The sequence below is a fragment of the Pinus tabuliformis genome, chromosome 5_1 (assembly GCF_031772625.1).
Source record: "Pinus tabuliformis cultivar Carrire ecotype Pingquan chromosome 5_1, CPIR1, whole genome shotgun sequence".
NCBI lineage: Eukaryota > Viridiplantae > Streptophyta > Pinopsida > Pinales > Pinaceae > Pinus > Pinus tabuliformis.
In genome coordinates, this window is record NC_142305.1 from 586,320,090 (window position 1) to 586,341,419 (window position 21,330).

General features: G+C 34.2%; 1 protein-coding gene across 1 annotated transcript; it reads left to right on the forward strand.

The window, feature by feature from the left end:
• The first annotated feature begins 17,630 nt into the window (after positions 1 to 17,630).
• On the forward strand, positions 17,631 to 18,256 carry LOC149166204 (uncharacterized). Its single transcript, XM_089430097.1, has 2 exons — positions 17,631 to 17,715; positions 17,871 to 18,256. The coding sequence occupies exons 1-2, from the start codon at positions 17,631 to 17,633 to the stop codon at positions 18,254 to 18,256; spliced, it is 471 nt and encodes a 156-aa protein (XP_089286223.1).
• Positions 18,257 to 21,330: the final 3,074 nt, after the last annotated feature.

Consider the following 21,330-nt stretch of genomic DNA (forward strand, 5'->3'; position numbering starts at 1 on the left):
CCTCATACCTTGTATATATATATATGTATGTGTGTGTATGTATGTATGTATTCATTGGAAGGATCTTGCAACATGACTGGGTCAACAGTTAGATTGTAGCTACCATGTGGTAATGGCTTGGATATGACTTTGGTGGCCACATGGGCACCGCATGGTAGGTAAGATGGCATGGCAAGATCTGATAATCTAGAATTTGATTGGCCATATTTTGATCTGGCCGCCGAAGTGAGATAAATTTTATAGCATTGGAAAGGTCTCGACAAGACAAAGGGAAATGATGAAATCTATTTTAATTTCTGAGGTATTTTAAAATAAAAATAAAAATTAGACCCCATTTCCATAACTAAACCTTGGAGGTTGGGTAATCTCAGTAACTGCCTCCTTCTACCCTTAGTAGGGGCTAGGGATAGTAGGGGGTATGTTACAACTACTCTATTGATCATTTTCTTTATAACTAGATTATACAATTAATGTCCCTTGCACTCATCATTGTGCCAAACATGCACTTTTCATTTTTCTCATCTAACTTTCTTTTCAATTTGTAACAGCCCTGGTGAAAATTCGATGTAATAAAAGTTAATAAGGGAAAAATAATAACCATGATTATGGGACACTTATTCCAATCTGAATGTCGGGAAAGAAATCCTAGTGTGGGTGTTGATTTGGTTTATTATGGCTAAGGAAATTAGCAAAGGAAATGGAAAAGGATTTGAAAAGGCAAAATGGCAATTTTGAAAATTTATTTATGAAAATAATGGAAACTAGGAGAAAAGGTGAAAGGTCATGAGTTGCACGTGAGGAGGAAAATGAAGGAAAATAATGGAAAATGAAGAAAATAGAGGCCATATTAATAAAAAGGCTTCTGAGGATAATTTCATGGCTTTTGGTCAGTCCAGTTTTGGAGTTCTCTCTCTATTCTCTCTCTCTCTCTTACTCTTGGACACTTAGAGTTTTTTTGGAGCACTTCAGTATTGGATCAAGAAAGACAAAGAAGGAAAAGAGGAAGCAAAAGACCAAATAAGGAAGAGTAGGATCAAGCAGCTAGAGAGGGTTTACTTGCAGGTATCGATTTACATGTGTTATTTCTTTGCTAGATTTGGCATGCATGGTTATGCATGTGTGTTCTTAGTTCTCTTTCGATCATGGTATCCTTTCCCATCAAATAGTGCTTCCACTTTTTCACAGCTTGCACCATGGCATATAGCTCCTTATCGTAGGTAGGGTAGTTAAGAACTGCCCCATGAAATACTTCAGAATGGTATCAAATGGGCCTTCCTCCTTGCATCAAGACAACTCCCATAACATACCTTCTCGCATCTAACTCCACTTCAAAGGGCCATTGCAAGTTTGGTAATGCTAGAACTGGTGCTCGACTGATCTTCTTCTTTAACTCCTCAAAAGCATTCTGCTAACCTTTTCCCCACTGGAAACTCTTGCAACTTGTTGTTATGGCAGGTAGCGGTGCTGCTATCGCTGAAAAATGAGGCTATGAATTTCCTCAAGTATTGTAATTCCCCAATGAAACTCTTGACCTCAGAAACATTAGTAGGAACCGACCATTTCATGATGGCCTCCATCTTGGAAGGATCTATCTTCAAATCTCCTCCACCAATCACATACCCTATATACACCAAATACTGTTGTGAAAAATCACACTTCTTGAGATTTGCTAGTAGTTGGTTTGTCTTCAATGTTTCCAGCACTTACATCAAATGTGACATATGCTCCCGCTAGGTAGAACTGTATACAAGTATATCATTCAAATAGACAATAACAAATGAATATATAAAAGGGCACAGTACATCATTCATTAATCTCAAAAACATAGATGGTGCATTACATAGGACAAATGGAATAAATAACCACTCATACAAACATTGCCTGGTTTTGAAGGCGGTCTTCCATGTATCTTCTTCTTTGACTCGAATATGGTGATATCCAGACTTCAGGTCCAGCTTGGTGAAATACTTTACTTGCTGCAACTGACATAGTAGATCATCTATCCTGGGTAGGGGGTATCTGTTCTTGAGTGTGATTTTATTTAACATCCTGTAATCTATGCACATCCGCCAAGTCCCATCCTTCTTTGGCACAATGATGATGGGTGACCCACATGGTGATGTACTCGGTCGAATGACACCCTGTTTCAGTAGTTGTTGCAACTATTTCTTCACCTCACTTGCTTCTATAACAGAATGTATGTACAACCCAATATTTGGCAATGGGGATTCTAGCAATAACTCGATCTCGTGCTCCACTTCTCTTTTAGGTGGTAACCCTTTAGGCTCTCATAACACATCCTTATATGCATGTAACAAATCCTCCAATTGTTGTTTATGTTTCTTAGTACAACCCTCCAGGGATGCCTTGCCTCTTATTGACTCCTCTTCAGACTAACTTTCTCTTAAAAACAATAAAACATACTTCTTGCTGGAACTGATCAATTTCTTGGCTTGGTTGGCGCTTACTAGTGAATTTTTTTACTTTACTTTGTGTACATTGAGGATGAATAATTTTCCATCCTTGACGAGTTGGCATTGTTTAGTTCTCCTCATGAATATTGCATCATGCATGTACATGTATGGACTCCCAAACATAACTCCACATACATCAAGGGGAACCACATCGAGATCTACTTCATCAATAAAATCAGCACTAATAGAAAATCTAATTTTGCACTGTTTGTTACCTTAAGCTTTGCATCCTTGTTTACCCATCCCAATGGATATGGGTTTGGGTGATCATGAAATTCCAGCCCCAACTTCTTGACCAGCTCTGCTACAATGATATTCGCCTACAATCCAGAGTCAAACAGAGCATCAATCATTAAGGGATTTTTGAGGTCTAAAATGGGCCTCCTAAGACAAATGTACAACAAAAATAAAATATATAAGAACCAATAGGATTAAAGATGATGATGTCAACCATGGGGGATGATTCACCATTTTTTGAGTAAAAAAGTAAAAATATTAAAAAATAATAAATTAATAAAACTGCTTTTTCAACTCGAATTTTCAACTTATCTCCCTAAGGCTTTACTCAAATTTCGAGCGGGACTTCTCGTTGGATACAAAATTTAATTCCTCATCCAAGGAGTACGCATATTGCATACTTTCAATGGACCTAGCTACACGAAAAATGAGAAACACATGAAAAAAATGTGATTGTAATCACATTTTTCATGTATTTCTCATTTTTCATGTAGTAGGGTCCATCGAAAGTATGCAACATGGGTACTCCTTGGATGAGGAATCAAATTTTGCATCCAACGAGTGTTTCCGCTCGAAATTTGAGTAAACCCATAGGGAGATAAGTTGAAAATATGAGTTGAAAAAATAGTTTTTTCTTTTTTCCCTCTAAAATTTGATGATGTAATCTAATATTATTTTATTATTTCCACTATTATTTTATAATTTCCTTAAGAGGCCCATTTTAGACCTCAAAATTCCCCTAATGCTTTGCCTTCTTGACTTGTATCTTTATATGGAAGAGTTTGGTCATTTCTTTCTCTTCCTATTATTGAAGGCTACTCAGATTGACCTCCTTCTGTACTGACGTACATACGATCTTCTCATCCACATCTGAGCTTCTTTCAACTTAGTTGCTCCAATCAGTGGCCATGAGATTCTTCTTCTTGTTATATTTCTTCTTGTTCTTCGGGTTTAGCTCTGGATGCAACTTCCAACACTTCTCCTATTTATGGCCATCAATGTTGTAGTGGTTGCTAGGATCTTTTCATTGGTGTGTTGTGGCTCTTGTCTTTTTATCGTTTACCCCTTTTTGCTTCTTCTTCCCCTCCTTAGAAGATTTGTGTTGCTCCTTATTCTTCGATCCACTTGATTGCACTCTTTACATGCCTATGTTCTCTAGGTATTGTGCCTATACGCAAGCCTCATCCATTGATTTGGGCTTGAACAAATATCACTTTCTCACGCAGATGGCAGTGCAGATCCCGCAAATACTTGAGGAGTACATATGGGTTCTTTGAAGAGATACCTGACATTATAGCTATATTTCTGAATTATATATTTTACTCCTGCATGCTTTGCCCCAACTTTTTCTTGAAGTAATGCCACCGGATCCACTAGTCATCCACATACCCAATGGGATAAAACTGTGACTTAATGAGGGTTTTGAAATTCTCCCTCCAACCTTAGGGTTTCGATGTGGCTTTCCCACCAAGTCAGTGCATGGCCCTATATTTTCAGTCACGTGAATGTGATATTTTGCCCTTCCTCGATCTGAGGGGCGCTAAAATAAAATTCCAATTGTTGCAACCAATGGTTCAACTTCAGAGCATCGATCTTGTCGTGGTATGACTCGATATCAAATTTTTCTTCCATTTTGAACAAGGATTGATTGATGACACTCAAACTAGGTTGATCTTTTCCAGGTTCTTTCTTTGGTTGGTTCTCTGTGTCTTCCAGATCTCCCGATCCCCCTTCTGATTTGTCCTATGCATTCAAACCCCCATCTTCTCCAAATATCCACAAATTATTTCTTAGGGTCACCATGAGGAGGTTTACATTGTGGTTTATATCCATGACTTATTGTTCGAGCCACAAAAACCTCACCTTTGTAGGATCACAAAGTTCGTTTACAGATTTGTCGACCATGATTAGGGATTTATGATTTTCGACACCCTTGATCTAGATCCCTGCAATCTCCACAAAATACCCAATGAAACCTGGCTCTGATACCAAATGATGCGTAAACTATCGTGGATAATCCACTGGATAGTTCATCACAACAGATATAATAATACTATATTAAAAGTATGAAAATTTCACTCTATTATAGTTTATTAAACTTTAAAATATATGGATTTAATTGTAATTATTGCATGCCTGCGAATGGAAATTATACAGAAAAGTAGAGAACGAAAAAATAAGCACACACACAAGACATGATATATTCTCTTTGGGAAGCCCTGTCAGGAGAAAACCCAACTGGAAGGTGAGGTTGCTTCACTCTCTTTCTCTGTCTAGAAATATGGTTGCAATTACAAAGAAGTAATTCATGTGGCCCATGTTCTGCTACAGTGCATAGATCCTCTCTGTGTTCTCTACCTCCTATCTTTTCTCAACTATGGAACAAAATGTTCTTGAAAGAATGGAATGCCTCTTCCTCCTAGTGGCCTGGTTATAACACATCTCGATAGCCTACTAGTGGTTGACTTTGAATACATCAACTCTTAAATAGAGTTAAAAATAGACTCTTCTAGAGTATGTTACATCACAAACATGTAGCTAGCTCATTTTCCATAAATAATAGGGGCTCACACAACATCCTCCCAAACTTTAAGTGTGAAAACAGTAAGGTCAACTTCCAAGTGACATAAATTTTGCATACAAAATCTGATTGACGTACTTATTACATCGTTGGAAAGGTATCTATGTGTATAATAGGACGAAAAGATGATACACTAAAGCGAAAAAATTTTACCCCAAAAAAAGTCATTTGATGCCTAAGAACGCTCCCGGAAGTTTTTAGACTCTGTTTTGCCAAACTAGATCCCGCCACTCAAAATGGTCTCGTGAGATGATTCCTCCACTTTTTTCCACTCCAAATTCATCAAGATGGATGAAAAAAAATATAATGATCCAATTCAGATCAGTGCAGGTGGAGAAATCTGGTGGCATCTATGCTTGTTTATGTCCTAGTGATCCGATGAGGATTGCAGACCTGATTCTATTAATGAGGGTGAGGTGGTTTAGCCTCAGAAATCCATGATTGTTTCTTTTGTTTTGAGTCCCACATTCATTTTTGGAATATAGCATGGGGGTGATTGGCTGAAGAGAGATTTGGATCATCCAGTCTATGGTCGAGTGGAACGTGGTAGTCCCATACCAGGTTGGATTTTGCATTCATTAACAAGAGTTCATTTCCTCGATATTTCATGTGTAGAAGTACTAGATTATATGTGGCATTTATGGATGTTGTATTCTCATTATTTATGTTGGTTATGAATATGTTTTATGATAGTGAAAATGTATGGTTCTCATCATGTTTTGATTTGTAAATGATTGAGCAATGAATCTATGACCTAATAGATGATAATGTAGCTAACGTGATAAGGAACCAATTCTTCTTAGCTATTCTCAAATAAGTATAAGATCCCTATGCTAAGATTTGTTGTCATGACCTGTAGAATGCATATTTGTGACATGTTTGACAAAATTCTTGTCATGTCTAGTAGGGGTCATGTCAAGTCCTTGTTCAGGAATTTGTATTGGCATCATTGTCTCTATGTTTCTTTTCATTTATGTAAATTCCATAAATTATGGGCAGTGACTGGGTCCAAGCCCTAGATTTTAGCCTCAAATCTCACAGTCACTGGCATAGCACTGGCAGAAAAAGGCTATAGTCGCACTCAAGCAGACTCATGGGAGCGACTGGGATGCTCAGTCACTTGGAGAGCTTGGCAAGGGAGCGACTAGGATCCTCAGTCACTTGGAGGGCTTGGCAAGGGAGTGACTAGGGCTCTAGGTCCTTGAACCACTGAGTTTCCTTAGGGGTTGTTCACCTAGAAAGGTGGGGTAGCTCCTGGAGGTTGTGTAGGATGTATGGATGGTCAATTTGGTGGTGGTTTGTTGGTTTCACTTCCTTAAGGTGATCTAGGAGGATGATTCATAACATAGTAGCCTTTCGTCACATGTCTACCCCATTTGGTTGGTTACTTGGGTAGATGTGGGAGGAGGGTGTTACACAATTATATCGTAACATAAGCACATAATCACATATTTTGAATTATCCTAAATTTTAGCATACATGTGCATGATTCTTGACGATTATTAGAGCTTTTAGTAGGATTTATGTTCAAAAAATAAAGAGAGGAAGTTATTGATTCTCCAGGTTGACACATTTTTCTATCATAATGCTTGTAACCATATTCATATGGTTCTATTTCTCATTTATGATACATCATTTTGTTGAAGTGTACACTTTGTTGTAAACTATGTTTCGATGTCACTTTATTTGTTGCTAAATTGAAAATCATTTCAATCAAAGATATGAGAAGAAAAAAATGTTTTTTGATGATTTCCAAATGATTTCTTTCGCAAGGATGTTTGGTATTTTCCAATCCAACATGATGCTTTATGTTCTTAGCATGTTCAACAACCAATGAGTTATTTTTCCTTTCATGTCTTATGTCCGCATGGTGTTCCTTGATTCTTTCTTTCAAGGATGACTAAGTTTCTCCTAGATAACATTTTCCACAAGAACATTATATCTTATAAACAACTTCAAATTGGAAGTTGTCAATTTCATCTTTCACAGGTTTCCTCAATTGTTTGATGGTGGTATGAGGCTTGAAACATGTTTTAACCTCTTTCTTCTTCAAGATTTTGGCAATATCTTGTCAATTGTTTCATTGAGGTAAGGTATGAATTTGGATGCTAGTATTAAGAATTTTATTGTTAGAACTTAGTGTTTTTTGAAGGGCATCCTTATTATCTTTCTTGGTGTATCTAAGGTTTCTAAAGACTTTGATCAAATTTTATAATACTATAGATTGATGGTTAGCTTCAGCGATTCTGAAGGCTCTAGAGGCTAAGGTTTTAATGGCACTAATCTTTTGAGAGGGATGATGATGAGAGGATGAAAGAGGGAAATTTTCTATTTGTGTTTTCTTCTAATAAACCTAGTGATCTATTTTTCCATTAGGTTTCCTCAATGTAAGAATATCAAGGAAGGGGATGCGACCATTCTATTTAGTTTCTATAGTGAGTTGAATGGTTGATGAGATGTTATTGATTTGTATAAATTTCACGAGTTCCTCCTTACCATGGGGTGAGATGACATTAGTGTCCTTAACAAATATTTTCAAGCTTTTAGGTTTATGGTAATAAGCATTAAGAGCCATGCTTTCAAAAAAATTCATGTAAAGGTTGCCCACAACTTATGAAAGCAGAGATCCCATCACCACCCCACTGGTATGTTCTTAAAATTATCCTCTAAAGCTAAAAAATGTGTATTGAAGGAAAACTTCAACAAGCCTTGTTATTACTAGGGTAGCCACTAACAACTTGTATTTCCTAATCTAGCTAGTTTTTAGTAAATATGGATACCACATCAAATCTAATTATAATATCATTAGGGTTGATACTTTCCTCCTTAATGAGATGGACAAAATCATTAGAATCCTTGTTGAATTTTTTTGTATGGATGACCAATGGACTAAGAGCTTTTGCAACAAATTTTAAGAGATGATAGGTTGTAAAGCCAATAGTGTTCACTATTAGCCTTAAGAGAACTCAACCCTTGTCTATTTTTGGGACTCGATAAATTATATGGGTTATTGATCATGTGGGAATCAACCTTTTTCTCATACCATCATCACAGTATGAATATTTTATGGCTTTTTTAACATCTCTGATCACTTTTTAGATATGATAATTGGGTAACTTCTTGTAACATCCACTCTCAATAAGATGATGAATCATTTTTATTATAGTCACATAGTCTCATTACCACATCTTATGTATGTCTCTCTTTACTTATTCTATGTCTTTCTCTTTCCCATCTTTCGTCCCTCCATCTATATCCCCCTCTCTTCTGCCCCCATTTAGTTTTATTTATCATAATTTTAGCTCAAACTTCTATAAACTATTAGGCTAGATAAATCTCATATATAATATACATAATTAATATACTACTACAGAGTCAACTATTAATAATTTATATATTATAAATTTAATACATATTATAGATATTTCTGTATAATATATAGGATATACAATTTTTTTATTATATAATTTATTGTGTTTTATAGATCCTATAAATATAATTATACTTTACTCTACTATTAAATTACTACTATATGTTAATATATATTGTCCCCTAGAATATATTATATGTTCTCTCTCTATATATAATCACTTTAATATATCACATCATGTTATATAGATCTAATAAACATAATTTATATTAGTATTATATTATACTACAATATTAACTCATTTATATATGCTATTACTTTATGTATCAATATTGCTATATATAGTTTTAATTTTAATTATTCATTTAGTTTCATCTCACTCATTTAGTGTTTTGAAAGGCCCTTCCCATACTATGCACAATATTTAATTATCTTTACTATCTTCACTCTTCCTCATATCTTAAAGATTGACCCGGTTTGTGGTTCCTAAAGGTCGACTAAACTCTTTATATGTGTGGATCTTCCTTCATCAATCAATAATCCCAACCATAGAAACATAAAAACTATAACCATCTTTCTTTTTCTATTTATTATGTACTCATGGAATATCAATCTATGTAAGTCCATATACTATCCAATGGCTACTACCATTGCATCAATTTTCTTACCCAAATTTATAACAACCTTTTCTACTACTTTAGCATATGGAAGTTCTTCATCATCCATTATTGGTTGATGCTCTTTAGTTTGTTCATTGTTTCATAAACTAGTTTAGGGATTCTCTTCACCTTCAAATGTTCAAACATTGTTCTTAATGTGTATAACTTAAAAGTATTCAATATCTTAGTAGATAGACTATAATATATTTTGAGGTGTCATTGTAAATTTCACTATTCAAATCTTGAAAGTACTTACATTTAGTCAAGCTTTTGTTGAGCTATATTAAATACAAAATAGCAAATCTCATATAACTTAATAAATTAATAATGTAAACATTTTGATTGTTGAAGCTTCACACTTCTTCCTTGTGGAAATATGAAACTTAGGTTGTGCAATACAATTCTTTTTATCTTCTACAAACCAAGGTATCCATAGCAATGAGAAATAATTTCAAAAATTTTCAACTTCTCCATAATCAAAATTACCTTAAATATTATGTAAATAAATTCTAGACTTCTTCACCTTTTTAATAGTCATTTATAAAGTATATCCCATATAACTAATAAAACAAAAAATATCAAATATCTAATAACACATAATTTCCAAGTCCATCACATATACAATTAAGTCATAATCATTTCATCTTTTATACATCTAAAATTAACTCATATTCATTTCATCTTTTATACCTCTAAAATTCCAAGTCTCTTCACTCTTTTAATACTCATTTAAAAATTATATTCCTTATAACTATTAAGATAATAATTTTGTTAAACACCTCATACAACATTATTCCCAACTAAAATCACATGCATTGCAGCTAAAATCACATTCACGGTATCTTTCAACCTGAATTAAAAAACAAATGCCAAATATGTTTTTAATAATTGATGGATATATACTTTCCTATGAATACTTTGCCTCTCCTTATGGTACTACTTTTAAGTGCCATTCTAGCATGCATTAGGTTTCTAAAGATCCATGGGCTTGTTACTCTATCAATGGTTTCATTTGTTGGGGCAAGAAAGTGTCACTTCTATATTTCCATTTTGTCAATAAAATTTTCATTAAACAGTTTCAAAATTTGTAACTTATAAATTTTAATTATTAATCACTTTAATTAAATATTTTTAGTTGCATTAATTGGATCATCTCATTTATCTTAATTACTAATAAAAATAGAGAAATGTAAAAATATTCATTAACTAACTTAAAGTCAAAAATTTACATTTGACATTTTTAACCGACGTGGATCTCATTTACCCTCTTTTCTGATAGGTGCGTGGGCAGACAGAAATGGTTGGTGTATTGTCGGATAGGAATTTTTCTACAGAAAGAAATTTTCACAGAATCAATATCGGGATGTTTCTTAGATTATATCGGGATGTTTTTTATTATTTAAATTATATAAATTTACAAATTTCACTCACTTCTATACTTTAAATAAAATTAATAAAAAATAATAAAAATGAAGAAGTGGTCAGTCGTCGAACAATAATGCGAAAAGAAATTATGGAGGACGAGAAACGTGTGTCCCATAAAGGCATAAAGATAAAGTAGATAACGATAATTAAAACAAGGGTAGGGCCAGGAAAGAAGAAAATATTCCAAATTATATGGACAAAAATAACAATTGAAAAGTTTAAATGAAAATTATTTTTTCCATGATCGAATGAGATTGCGATGTTTTTTGTTTTGGTTTTTTAAATTTTATATTTAGATAGGGAAACAGATCTATTATTTTGAATATTTAGTTGTTGTTTTTTTTTTTTTTTCCTTTTTGATTGATATTAATATTTAATATTATATTTTTAGATTAATTACATCATAATTATTTGTTAAATTTATTAACAAAATTAAATAATTATAATTATTTGTTGAATTTTCTTATGAAATTTATTATCAAAAGTAAATAATTATATATTATAATTATTTAGTTGTTTTTTCACAAAGATATTTACACTGAAATTGTTGTTTTCAAAAAGGTTCACCTTTTCGCTATCGTCTACCTTTTTTACAATTGGGTGACATCTGTCCAGATGTAATACACTGATGACACAAGTCTAGATGTACCACAATGACACAACCGATCACACGACAATGACACAAGAAATTTGCTTTTTTCCTATGAAAGTGTCTACCAAGGTAGAGGAATTGTCTGGACGGCGAAAAGTGGCCAGAATTTGGGCAAAAATAATTCAAAAAATCTTGTAGTAGCAGTGTTTGAATCATATTTTTGATAGTGGAAATGGATTCAGCGCCATCAAAAACCTCTGGGGCACCCAAAACCGTGAAGTTTGACAGTTGTAACCTAGATTTACAAAAATCCTTGCCAGATTTTATCAAAATCTTGTCGGAATTTCCATGATTTTCAAGGAAAAAAAACAGTCTGATTAGTGTTAACTAATCCTTCGATTTTGTTATTGTATATTGTATAATATGTAATTAGTTTTACATTCTGTTTTTACGATTAATAAGTTACCGAGACACAACTGTCTCATACCTAGATTTCACATGTATAAATAAGTAATTTTATCATTAATATGATGCTCTTTCCTTGTGCTCTTTCATTGTGGAGTTTATTTGGGCTTGTACAGTGGTATCAGAGCCCTGGTTGGGTTGTTCCTAAACTCCATGTATTTGAAGTCTATGGTAAAGGGGGGTTTTCCTAAACTCCAACTATTTGAAGTCTATGGTAAAGGAAACGCCAGCAGAAGGTTAATCCAGTGGAGCAATGCAGTGGGATGCCCAAACTATTGACTCTCTGTAAGTTTCATATCTTTCAGTCATAATGAAAGACGATTGGAGAAATTGAGTGGCATAAATTTTTTTAGTAATTACATTTACTGCAGTAAACAAGAGTTTAATCACAGTATTTTCATTTACCACATTAAACATGAGTTTAATGATAGTAAAATTTATGAAGGATAATAGATCTGAAGGATAAAAAGTTTAAATGATACAAGTTTTTTACAGAAATATTTATGAACAATACAAATTTTTTTATTGAAAATGATACAAAGTTTGAATGATACAAGTTTTTTACATAGATTTCTGAAGAATACAAAATTTTTTACTGAAGTATTTGTGAAGGATACTTAAAATGAAATATATATTTTTTTGGTGGTTGAAGAGTGATCAATTTTCTGGCGAGGATATAAGGCTAATAAGATTTGAACCTAGCTCTTTGCTAGGCTATTTTTGAAACTTACCACTAAATCACAAAGCCAACTTTGTTAAAACAAGAGGAGAATCAAATTTATATATTTTCAGAAGTATTGCATATATTTTGAATTTGAAAGGATTTGAAGAATATTTGGCTACATAACAATTATGACTTCAATAGTTTCCATAGTTGGAGTTGTTCTTAATGGAAATGAAAATTATCAAGAGTGGTTTAGAAAGCTTAAAAGTGACCTTGTTTTTAACTATTTGTGGGACGTTTGTCAAGGCAAGAAGGATAGTGATGGAAAAGAAATTGCACCAGAGTCGTCTGATAATGAGAAGAAACATGAAATTTGGGAGACAAAAGACAATAAGGCATATGCATTAATAACTGCATCGGTGATAGAAGAGGTAAATAGATATATTGTTTCTTGTGGTACTGCATTTGAAGCACTAAAGAAGTTGAAAGAATTGTATGATTCACACTCAAAACTTGAAATTATTCAGTTATTGTTAAAGTTGTTTAATTTGGAGATGAAGGATAATGATCCTTTGAAGAGTGCCTCTAAAATAAAAACCATTTTTCATGATATAGAAGCCAGTAGAATTAAAGTAGATTTACAACTTACAACTTTTATAAAAGTCCTTAACCCTATCTATTCAAACTATTTGGAATCTCTCCAATCTAGTGGGCAACTAAAAGACATTACATTTGATAAACTAGTAAGCAAAATAGCTGAGAGAGAAAAAGCCTTTGGGAAGAAAGAGGCTCCACCTAATTTTAATGTAGAAACTTTGTGCCTTGCAAAAAAGGATCAAAAGTCTCATGCTGAAACTTCTAGAGATGATAAAAGTAGTAGAGGTCATGGTAGGAGAAATTATAGAGGCAAGGGGGAAAAATAATCAGGGAGACAGACAACAAAATAATTTTAATGATAGGCCAGCTATCAAAATTTTTAGATGTGGTTTTAGATGTAGTAAAATTGGTCACACTGCTACTAACTGTAAAATCCCTTGGGATAAATTCAGTGAAAAGAGAGAATGGTTGAACGAAAAGAAAGATCAGCCACCACGCGATAAGGGAAAATCATCAGAGTCTGCACATTACATTGTTTCTCACTGTAATTTTAATATTAATGATGTTTTCAACACTACATTTTCTTCATGGCGAGATACTTGGATTTTGGATTCAGGAGCCACTTGTCACATGACATTTAGGCGAGATTTTTTTTGAAACTTTCAGTGACGATATTGATGGTGTTATTTACTTTGCTGACAAGTCTCAAATTAAACCATCTGGAATTGGGTCTATTCGTTTGAAGATACTGAATTTTCCAGATTATGTTCTACATGATGTACTTTATATTCCACAGTTTCAGTGAAATTTGATGTCTCTTATCCATATTTGGCAGCAAGGGCATTCTATTCATATATTTGATGGCATCATCGAGATAAGAAGAGCATCTGATCTTGCAGTTGTTATGATCGATGTGGAAGAAGGTACACTTTTAAAATTAAATGGTACTTCATTTACTAACTCTCGTGAAAGTTCTATTCTTTTGGCACATCAAAGTGATATCATGTCTCCCAGCTTGTTGTGGTATGCTTGATTTGGTCACATCAATTATGGCAACATCAAAATTATGAAAAAGAAAGGTATTAAAGGTCTTCCTACAGTTCCAAGAAAGATTACACCTTGTGATGCTTGTATTCTAGGAAAGAATTGTAAACAACCTTTTCATAGTTCTTCTTTTATATGTACACAAAAATTAAGTCTCATACATTCAAATTTATGTGGACCTATTCCTGTTGCAACTGCAAATGGAAATAAATATGTGCAGAGATTTATTGATGATTACTCGAGAATGTGTTGGGTGTATTTGTTGAAGAATAAGTCACAAGTGTTTGATGTTTTTAAAAATTTTCATATGATGATTAAAAATGAAACTCAACAGAATATAGGCATTCTCAGAACTGATAATAGTGACGAGTACACTTCTCATGCTTTTGAACAATACTTGAAGGACAATGGAATCAAACATCAGATTACCATACCTTATAATCCACAACATAATGGCATCATAAAACATATGAATATAACTTTTCTTAATATGGTTAGATCTATGATGTTCTTTAAGAATGTTAAGTTGATGCTTTGGGGAGAAGCAATGCTTTGTGCAGCTTATATTCGCAATCGTTGTCCTTATTATTTCATCAATAATAAATATCCTTATGAAATGTGGTATAATCGTCTTCCTGTTGTTCAACATTTTAGAGTCTTTGGTTCTCTATGTTATGCATTAATTCCTAAACATCAATGCAACAAGTTGGGTGCTAGGAGTCACAAATGTATTTTCTTGGGATATTTTGCTACTTCCAAAGCTTATAGATTGTATGATGAGGAGAATAAGAAGTTCATTCTTTCTAGAGATGTTATTTTCCTTGAATCAGATAAAATTAATTCCACTGTTGATAAGCAACTGGCTCATTTGGAGAAATTTGCATCTAAGAAGTTCTATTTTGAATCTGATAATGTTGTTCCACACACTGAAGGGGGGGTTCCCATTCTGGATCAGTCTGTGGTTCTTCCATATTTGACTCATGAGAATGTTATTGCTGAAGAAAATTTGGATGATAGTAATGTTTCTGCAGGACCAGAAATTGCTCTTGAAGAGCCTGTTCTTGAGCCTGTTTTTCAAGATGAGCAACCATCACAACCACTTCAACAACCTTTATGAAGATCTACACGTGCTCGAAAAGTTCCAAGCAAGTATGATGATTTTGAAATAGGAATGTCTTCTAAAGGTGATTCAAGTAATATTTCTCATGACTGTGAATTCAATCATTGTACAATTAGCGAACCTAATTGTTTTGAAGAAGCTGCTAATTGTGATGAATGGAAGGATGCAATGAAAAAGGAATACGATGCACTTATTAAGAATGGAACTTGGAGGTTAGTGGATCTTCTTGCAAGTGTCAAACCCATTGGTTACAAATGGGTGTATAAGATCAAATACAAATCAAATGGTTCGTTTGATAAATACAAGGCAAGACTTGTAGCAAAAGGCTACGCTCAGAAGGAAGACATTGACTGCACAGAGACATTTGCTCCTACGTCAAAATGGGGCACAATTAGAACTCAGTTTTCTCTTATAGCTCAGAATAGCTGGAAGATACACCATATGGATGTTAAAACAACTTTTTTGAATGGCGATTTGAAGGAAGATGTTTATATGTTTCAGCCTGAAGGTTTTGTTGTTAAAGGAAAAGAGCAAAAAATATGATAATTGGTTAAGGCTTTGTATGGATTGAAACAAACATCTCGTGCATCGTATGAAAAGTTAATTGAACACCTTCTCAAGTTGAATTATAAGTTATTTGATCTGGATGATGCAACTCTTTTTGTTAAGAAAATTGGAAATTCAGTTGTATATTTGGTTGTGTATGTAGATGATTTGATAATCACTGGAAACAATGATGACTATATAGTGTCCGTTAAAAGAGAATTATTGAAAGTTTTTGACATGACAGATTTGGGTTTATTACATTATTATTTAGAGATTGAAGTTGATCAAAAACCCAAATATATTTTCATTTATTAGAAAAACTATATTGGACAGCTATTAGACAAATTTGGGATGCAGGATTGTAATCCTGTCGCTACTCCTATGGACCAAAATTTGAAGCTTACTTCCACTGAAGGAAGTATGTTTGAAGATCCAACAAAGTACAAGCAACTTGTTGGAAGTTTAAATTTTCTAACTACTACTCGACCTGACATAGATTTTATTGTAGGGATACTTTCCAAGTTCAAGCATAAGCCATGTGAAGGTCATTAGAATGCAGCAAAGCGAGTGCTCAAGTATTTGAAAGGCACTCGAACATATGGCATAAAATATTCCAAAGTTGTAGATTTCCATCTCACTGGCTATTCAGATTATGATTTTGATGGAGATAAGGAGAATGGAGTCTACTTCTGGTTATTTGATGATTCTTGGATCATCAGCCATCAGTTGGAGATCACACAAGCAATCTGTTCCTGCTGATTCTAACACCGAAGCCGAATATGTTGCAGTAGCTCAAGCTACAAAAGAAATCATTTGGCTTCACAAAATACTTGAAGACTTGCAGGAGAAACAAAAGGCTTCAATTCCACTACTCGTCGACAACTCTTCTCCAATTCAGTTGGCCAAGAATCCCAAGTTTCATGATCGAAGTAATCATATTAGCACCAAATATCACTTGATTCGACATTATGTAGAGGCCAAAGTTATTCATCTGACACATTGTCCTACTTCAAATTAGATCGTAGACATATTTACAAAGCCATTGGGACGTGAAAAGTTTGAAAAATTCAGAATGTTACTCAGCATGTTAGATGTCCCTTTGGATTAAGGGGGGATGTTAACTAATCCTTCGGGATTGTTATTGTATATTGTATAATATGTAATTAGTTTTACATTCCATTTTTACGGTTAATAAGTTGTTGAGACACAATTGTCTCGTACCTAGATTTCACATGTATAAATAAATAATTTTATCATTAATATGATGCTCTTTCCTTGTGCTCTTTCATTATGTTCTTTCATTTTGGAGTTTATCTTGGCTTGTACAGTTAGACTATGGATTTTCGCATTGGATGAAATTTCTCATGGCGCACTCATGGAGCACAAAAGTCTGCGAAGAACAAAAGGTTGTTCAATTTTTTGTATCTCCATCTGTGACCCAGATTCTGGAGATGTAGCAAGAAGACAAAACTGATTCTTTGAAGCTTGATGGTGTATAAAATTCATGTGCTTCTCAGATATTTAAAGCTCTTGAATACTCTATGCATTTATGGAGTTGTGATCTTCAATGGCCATGACAACAAAGTTATGTAGGATAGCTAGAGTCATTTTGTGCTTCGAGCTTATTCACTTGCACTACTGTAGTAGCACCTCTATGCGTCCTGAGTTCAAATCCTCTTACGATCACAATCCTTTGTTCTACATAATTATTTAACTTCACCACCAATCTCTCACTTCGATTCCTCAAACCTTTGCAACGACCCAATGGCTAAACCCTCTTCAAATCAGAACGACCACAACAGACTCGAAAATCGCTCACTGAAGTCACGACAATTCAAGGGAATTCTAATGAGAAAATGGGAAAATGGGTATCCAAAATTTGGCTGGGCTCCTACGACACCCCTGAAAAGGCTACACATGCCTTCGACTTTGCTGTGTATTGTCTGAGAGGATCCAAGGCCGACTTCAATTTTCCTTACTCCCTCCCGGATATTCCTGACGCCTCTTCTCTATCTCCGTAGCAAATTCAAGCCGCCAAATTCGTTGTAGAAGAAATGTGGCTGCCTTCTGAAGGTAACATGACGGATATTCCCTAGCCCTCTTCTCTATATCCGCCGCATCCAAATTCACCACCGAAGAAATCTGTCTTCCTTTGGGAGATAACGCGGTGGATATTCCCTACGCCTCTTCTCCATGTCCGCCGCAAATTCAACCCGCCGCAGCCAAATTCCCCGCAGAAGAATTATGGCTGCCTTCTGAAGATAACACAATGTCCTCTTGCTATTGTTCGAAAGTTGAATCTGGCCTTGAAGGCCAAGAGATTTCAGTGAAGCAAGGTCCCACATTTTGGGATTCAGTTCTTGAAGATCTGGACAGTAACGACTCTGTAAGTTTAGAGGATTTTCTTCTGTTAGATGTGTATATGGAGGATTATGGGTTTCTCTTCCAGCCGAATGAAGAGTGCAGACCAGGGGCTTTCTAATTTATTTTTAGTGCCCTTGGTGATTCTGCATCGAAATTTCAAATTAATGGTTATACTCGACTTCCTAGTACCTACAAATGGGAGCCTGAGTCACTGACTGAACACCGACACTACCTGTCTCTTTTATATGCATGTTATTAAATTCATTTATTCAATTTTACAAAATTCCAGTATGGAAAAATGACCTTTATTTTTTATTTTATTTAAACATGTATAAATGAATTAATATTTGTAAATTTAAATTTCAAAATTTATATAATACATAAATATTGAAAATTCTAAAATCAATTAATACTATAAATCATTTTATTAATTTAACATTATAATTCACTACTTTGAATTGGTTTCTTGGTAAATGAAATTTGAAATTTAATCCCGATGATGTGGTCCACTCGTTAGGTGGGAAGGTTTGGTGTCCACAAGTCTTCTGGTCCAATCCCGGGCAGGACTATGTACGCCTAAGAGCTACTACAACAACAATTTCTTAGGTGAAAAAAAGAAATATTTGAAATTTGTGCATGGCACTAATGTCTATTATTTCGTATTACTTTTGCATTTGTATATGCTGATGATTATTAATGTACACTACCACTAATATTGTTCTATCAAATCAATATGTAGAGCCACTACTTTATAAATCTATGAATGTTACAGTGTCAAACCTTACGAATAACATTTTTGACTAATTACACCGAAGGTATTCCTATGATGGGTTTGGCTGGGAAGATTTAGCTAATCACATCTTTCGATTTTTGTCCTCCTCCGCCTAATCATTTTTTACCACGTGGTGTCATCATATTAGGTGTGGCTCATATTCGAGTCTCTGCTTGCATGGACTCTCTATAGTTGGTCGTGAAGAATTTCTAAATTAAATATATTGAATCGTGTAAGATTGTATAGTCTTCTAGCAAATCTCTCATTGCTAATTGGAAAAAGAACACATAGAATATGCGATAAATAGTTATGTTGAAGGTGTCACGTGATTTTATTCGCTTTCGGACTAACTCAATATAGATTCTCCCGTCGGCCCAAGATTTCCAGCCTCTATAAATATAAACAAATTGACCTTTCGAAGTTGCTACTTTCCATACCATTGATATTGAGCAATGCAAGATACCTTTATCTCTCTATTAAAATTGTTAAATACACTTGTGAATTGACAACTCAATGAGATCTTACAAAGAATTCAAAGAAGCATATTGAGTGCAATGCTATGAAAGATTGATATACACGCATCAAGTTTCTGGTCTACAATTTGCTTCATGATGGGATCAGGGCGAAATTACAATGTTGGTTCATTGTGCTCGTATTGTAGGGAAATGCTCACTTAACCTGGTCAAAATCACATAAATATGTCACAAGTACGCTTTCAAGAAGTTCGGGTGCATCTTCTCAAGTTCAAAATCCTAGGCTTCCTCAAAACTCAATTACTTCTTCAAAGGGAGAATCAAAGGTTGCAACAAAAAATGGAATGGATACAATTGGAAAGCAGAAGAATAATCACAATCAAGATTCCCAGATTGAGGGCACGGAAGTCACGTCTCCTGCTTTAATTGGTTCACTTACTTTATCATCTAACCATGTGACTGGTCAGTCAAATTGCATTGTTCCACAACCCTTTTCCCTTGCAAGTAATAAGAGAACTTCCACAGGAATGCAAACTTCTGATGGTAATGCAGCTAGACGCATGAACACAACTAGTGCCACATCCTCCTCAACTAAAAAAAAGCAATAGGTAAGGTTGTGAAATATATTAGACGGTAGCTTCAAAGATCTTCACTATTTGAGTTCTGAAAATTCAAAAGTGTGCCCTTAGGTGTTTACTATTTACTATTTTTTGATGTCAATAGAAAGTTGGTTTTTAATACTCCTTACTTGAGTAGGTAGCCACGAAATCAGATACAAAGTTTTCATGCTCTAATATCATGAAGTAAATCACTTTCATTATCTTTGTTATTAGCAGTGATATTTATCTAAGAACACAATTAATATTTCTGAGAGCTGAATATTTTCCTTACATTGGCTTAAGAAATGTAATTATTTTATAAAGTTGAATTCTTCTAAGCACGAGGAAAACTTATTAATCGTTTGTTGTAGATCCAATATCCAAAATGAGAAACCTTTCATGCAAGGCGAAATGAAGGAGGAGTATGAAGATACTAGTTTAGTTACCTCATCATATATTTTAACTGGCACGTGATTAATTTACAGGAGCATGAAATAATAGACCAATTTAGTTTAACAAGTTTTTCATTATGGTGTTACATGTTTTCTTTATGAATACTGTAATTTTGTTCTATACTCATAATTTTCAAAATAAATGCACTTGAGATCCTTAATTATTCCTAGGAATTCCACTACCATAGGTTCTAAAGCAAGACCATACATTGCTTCTTCTACTTTTGGTTGTAATTTTAGATGAAATGGACGAGCCGAGAAGTGAAAAGAGGTAATGCATTTTTCTAGGATTTTGTTTCAATTTTATGTGCCTTTCTAGTATTGTCGCTTAAAATTGATCTTTTTGATTGTTAAGTTGTAGAGTACTATGTTGATGGTTGTTCTCTACACTTATTCAATTTTTCTTAAATCTAGAGGAAAAGATTCAAGCAAGGGAGATGGAAAAAAGGCATTTGAAAGCCAAGTCAAATGTGTTTTTTAATAATGCATGAATAGAGTCCATAATAATACAAAAATCTGGGGCTAGCGTCACCATGTGACAGAAAAGACAGATAACCAGGATTGTCACACCTGGAGCAAGGTCTATCAACACTTTGTGCTCATGCATAGGTTTTGAGTAGTGGGATCGCTTTGTGGTGCTTCCTTTGGAGAGTTTGGTAGACCTTATATGCATGTATTCAACAATGGGCTATGTTCATGACAAGATGATCTTCCTAAATCTTATATTGCTTCAGTGTACCTTTGCACCTTTAGGGGCAATTTCTAGTTTATTCAGTTTAAACCGTATTAACTACAAATAGTAACAATTTTAATATATCTTCTTGCACGCAATCTACTGAGACAGACAAAGGTGAGCCAACTTGGATCTTAGGTTTGTACGATGTAAAAGATGGGTT